The 5,035-nt window shown below is 35.4% G+C and overlaps 1 protein-coding gene across 1 annotated transcript; it reads right to left on the bottom strand.

Annotated features, from left to right (window-relative positions):
- Positions 1 to 201: 201 nt before the first annotated feature.
- Positions 202 to 678, bottom strand: LOC149206390 (uncharacterized). The gene has a single exon (XM_089397680.1). The coding sequence runs from the start codon at positions 676 to 678 to the stop codon at positions 202 to 204; it is 477 nt and encodes a 158-aa protein (XP_089253806.1).
- Positions 679 to 5,035: the final 4,357 nt, after the last annotated feature.

The raw sequence follows: 5,035 nt of genomic DNA, 5'->3' as shown, positions 1-5,035 counted from the left end.
TGATTCAGAATCAAATGAAGTCAAAATATGAGGCATCAGTCGATAAACAAAACTGTAAATAGAGGAAACAACCGAGGAAGAGAAATCTTAGATTGTGGGGTCCTGATACATACCAGATTGGCGACGAGGAGAGAATGAGTTATGTACCTGGCATAATAAATTCCTGAATCTGGTGAGTTATGTTACCCATTGTAAGACTCATCATCCATACTTCATGTTGAGAAGTCCTTTTTTTGATAGCGCATCAGCCACCTTGTTTTTTTCCCTGTAAATATGGGCCATCGAGTAATCCTTTCTGCAATTCCAAATTGCTTCGATCTTGTTTAGCCATCCCATTAGGTTGATGTTTTTTATGACGTGAATAGAGTGAACACGATCAATTATCACCTTTGAATCCTCATAAATTTGCAAATCTTGAATGTTGAGAAAGTCGTAGATGGTGAGAAGCCCAACCAGTGCCATAACCTCAACTTTGTTATTAGACCCATTACCTCCATTCCAATATAATTCTATTTGCTGACCCTCTATAGGAATGATATAGACACCACATGCACAGCATCCATGTTGAGTCGCCCCGTCGAAATAGGCCCGCGGGACTCGAAGGGATCCTGAGTTGCGAAAACGGTTCTGCACCACATTTACTTTGGAGTTTAAACGATATTTCTTAGTGGGTTCCATTGTTTGACAAGCTGAAGATTCAAATTAGAAAAAGATTCAATTGAATTTGTTTTAGAATTGGATGTGATCGTTAAGAATCAGTAGTATCCAAATATACCAAATATGTCAAAAAAACAAAAACTAAAAAATAAAAAATATAGAAGAAAAATCACGGATTCCTTATGCTCAAATTTATTAATAAAAACAAATACTTTAACTTATTAGGATTATTATGATGCTAAATTTTCTCATTAGTGTAAAAACGGCTTACTATGCCAAGTGTGAAAAAGGCTTACTATCGCAAGGTTAGACTCAATATTTGAAATAATTTATTTTAAAAACTATATAATTACAAACAAGCTAAAATGACATTTCCGTAAAAGAATTTACAATTATAAACGAGCCAAAAAAACATTTCCAGTTAAAATGTTACATTCCAAAACCTTCTCAATGGTTTGTGGAAAGTCAAATACAAAGTAAAGATAATTAAAGAAAATCTTTATAATAAATATAGCTCTAAGTATTTCTCGTAAAGATAATTAAAGAAAATCTTTATAATAAATATAGCTCTAAGTATTTCTCATGGCCACTTTATTTAGTCTTCTATTTCATGTTAATGGTTTTGGAGAACATTTTCATCATTTCTTATACCAATATTATCATTCATTTTATAATACCAAGTAAAAATGGTTATCAAATATTTTGATTCAAATTACATTTTTTTGGGACATAATAACCTCTTAAAATTAGTATCTCCCTTAATTAAGGCTTAAATTTTCAATTTAATGATACCTTCGTCATAAAAGAGAACAATGTCCGACAATACTAGGCGATTTTTCCACCTTCTACAGACAAGTTGGATTGGTCCAGGTGGCATTTCAGTAGGCTTGAAGAGGTTCAATAATACAGGCAGTCTTGAGGAAATGCGGAGAAGCTTGTGATCGTTATCGCGTGAAAGCAGAAACCCATGTTGTGAAGTCACAGTCTAATGAGAGGATTTGTGAAGTCGCAGTCTAATTTGGAGCACATTTTTTGGTTGTGCGTAGACACGGACATGGCACTTTAACCGGAGCAATTAGAGATCTGTGTCAACAAGTTCAGTAGAAATAAGAGCAATTAGAGATCTTTCTCAACAAATTCAATAGAAATAAGGCTAGAGCGCTTTGAAACTATACTTTTCTAAAGGACGTAATATTTTTATGAATTAATAGATTTTGTGTATATAAAGTGCTACTGTGTATTATAGCTAAAAGAAAATTTTAATGAAAAATTATATATTTAAAATTTTAATTTAATTTAAAAATGAATATATTGTTTTATTCATATTATTTTCAAAATTTGCTGATCTTAAAATATTATTTAAATAAATTGTAATAATTTTGGAAGGTAAAGAAACACAATATTGTTATATAATAATTTTATAAATTAGGATTTTTTTTCTTAAAATTATTATTTAAAAAAAAATTAACTTTAAATAAAAATATATTAAAAGAAAGTTATATATATATATATATATATATATATATATTAACCAAACTCATTTTATTATTGAACCTTTTTCTCAACCACGGTTGTATCACTTGACCATCATAATGATATGATTAAAAAATAAGTTTTATATATATATATATATATATATTTAAAAATAATTGTGATAAGAGGTGCATTTTACAATTCAGATTAAAATATACATGTTTGGTTAACTTTAAGCATTATAGACCATCACTCATTTATGTCTCATAAAATATCTTTCTCGTTGATATTACAAACAAAAAAGAAAGATATGTGCAATGATTTAGAGTATCCATATTTGACTAGTTTTAATTAAAATATTCTTATCACTCTTGTTATTTTATATTTTACATGGATATAGGATTTCCTGTTGCAATAAATCCAGAGTCATGGAGGAAGATTGAAAAGATCCAAAACTAGTTTATAACCTACCAGCTCCAAATTAAAAGATTTGAATGTCCACTTTAAATAAAATAAATAATTAAAATATTTGAATGTTAACCATAAATAAAATATTTGAATGTCCACTTTAAATAAAATAATTTTCTCACTTTATACATATAGAAAGAGATTGTAAAAATATCAATTATTTAATAGGGAGATATGTAACTCATTCCATTCTTATTATAAAATTGATATATGGCAATTACAAAATATTAACCACCAAAACTTTTAATGTGTGCAATAAACAAAATATTTCAATATACAAGGTTGATAACATGTCCCTTCTCAAACACATTTGTAACAAGGTGCTACTACACAATTTTGGCTAAAGAAGAGAACCCATCATTTTCGACTTAGGGGCTTAGGAGGCAATTTGATTTAATTTGGTTGCTAGTGGAATGTGGGGGCCACCCACATGGGAATTCGAATTTGGCCCATTCAAATAGCTTGGAGGAAAAGTCAAATAAGTGGATGGAGGGGCCCACATGAGGCAATGGAGGCCCAAGGAGCTATAAGGAGGAAGCAGCTCTCATTTTGAGACTCATTCATACATCTTGCAAACAAAATCACTTGATTGCTCACTGTGTTGTTTAGCTGAGTCAACCGACTGTTTAGCCACAAATCTCAAGCGGTAGATTCAACCTCTACTTCGGGGGACCATTCGTGCTCGCCCTAAAGAGACAATTCTACAAGGATTTCAGGAGTTTTGGGGCAGTGACATAGCATCAAAAAACAGCGCAAATCGAGTGTATTTTTGGGCAGCCACAAAACATGCAGAGGGAGATTGAGGCAAGCAGAGTTCTGATTGCTTGTACGGGAGTGGGGGAGTTGAGGTAGCAGCATTATACCAGCGTTCTTGCTGGGTTTTGCAGCCATCTGAGCTAGCATTCCAACAATTCGAATTGTTGGGCTGGGGGACAGCGCAGAGGCCACACAACAGATTTTCGTGGTACTTAGGAGCAGCTAAGTTGGGCCAAGAGATCACCCGGAGAGTTAGGGATTGGATAGCACAGGTGAACTCCGTATTTTGGAGAAGTTTTCAGATGGATTTACATGCACTTTCCAGCAAGTCGAAATTGGCGGCTAGAGTTGGGGTGAGGCTCCAAGGGGGTCGAAAATCAGAAGTCTAAACCAACCAAAATCCTTTATGGGTTTCTCTGGGTTTTTGACAAGGATCCCATATATAAAGTTTCATAATTTTCTAAGCACCGGTGGTGGGGTTTTAAGTCATATCTTTGCAGTAGATAGTGTAGAATTGCTTGGGATTGAATAGTGCCTTTGGGTGTCGATTTTGGGAAGTCCAAATAGGGCCAAATCGTTTCTGAGTTTTTGTGGGTTTTTTCCAAGGAATCCGGAGTTAAAAGTATATAAATTTCTAGGTAGTTTTAGTGCACCTTCTAGCCATTCAAACTTCAGAAAAGCAATAGTTTCTGAGCAGCGCAATGCAGATTGGTGCAGTATCTAGGCAGCCTTCAATTCAGTGATTTTCCTACCTAGGTTTGGTCCTACTTTCCCTTTCAGACAAGCTCAAGTGCACCATTCCATCATCTATTGTATTTGACTTGCAGAAATATAATAAAATGGCTCTGAAAATCTCCATTTGTAGCTTTTATATGTTTGCTTAACATTTCATTTTTGTAATTTGTTGCATGTATTATTTTCTTGTTATATTAGGGATCATTACAGTGGTATCAGAGCATGATCTTGGCCTAGTTGTGGGAAATTATCCAGAAGATCATGGAAGCTTTGGGTATAAGTGCACAGTGACGGGTGAAACCAGAGACAAACCCATGGCTCAAGGGAAATCCAATATGCAGAAATTCTGGGGTAGAATTCATTGGGACGATGAGAGGTTGGCCCAGTTGAGGAGGGTGACAGACCAAACCCATCCTCACCCTTACAACAAAGACGTTAGAGGTGAAAAGGCCATGGGGGTACAACCATCTATATCGTGTGGGGAAATTCGACCAGCTCAGGGCACCAGATCTCCTAAAAAGGAGCAGACAGGACAAAGACGATTAGAGGGTGAGACCAAGGGGCGCTTTTGCTGGTGGAGACCTGGATTTAATATCAAGAGATTGAGGAGGAAGTTGGATGGTTGATCCGACAGGATGGTGAGGAGCACATTGATATACCTGGTGTGGTGCAGGAGTCACCTTTATTAGAGACCTCTTTGATAGCCCTAGTTGACACCCTGGTGGAGAAAATAGAGCCTACTCACATAGAGCCATCTATTGATGGGGTGTCATCCCTAGAAGAGATGCCAACAGTTGATGAGGTATCTGGAGCCGTGATCAAGTTTACAGGAGATAGATGCCCACGACAGTTCCATCAGTTTCAGGCCAACCTTCTAGCATTAAAAAGGAAGGTCGCGTTAGTGCGAGAAGCGATTCTGCAGCAGAACGAAGAGCTTGAGGGCATG

Source organism: Pinus tabuliformis, chromosome 1_2, assembly GCF_031772625.1.
Source record: "Pinus tabuliformis cultivar Carrire ecotype Pingquan chromosome 1_2, CPIR1, whole genome shotgun sequence".
In the NCBI taxonomy this organism is placed as follows: Eukaryota; Viridiplantae; Streptophyta; class Pinopsida; order Pinales; family Pinaceae; genus Pinus; species Pinus tabuliformis.
This window is presented reverse-complemented; position numbering and strand designations above follow the sequence as displayed.

Bases quoted from the DNA above. Each gene is read 5' to 3' on its own strand.
- LOC149206390 (XM_089397680.1), bottom strand. From the start codon at position 678: ATGGAACCCACTAAGAAATATCGTTTAAACTCCAAAGTAAATGTGGTG.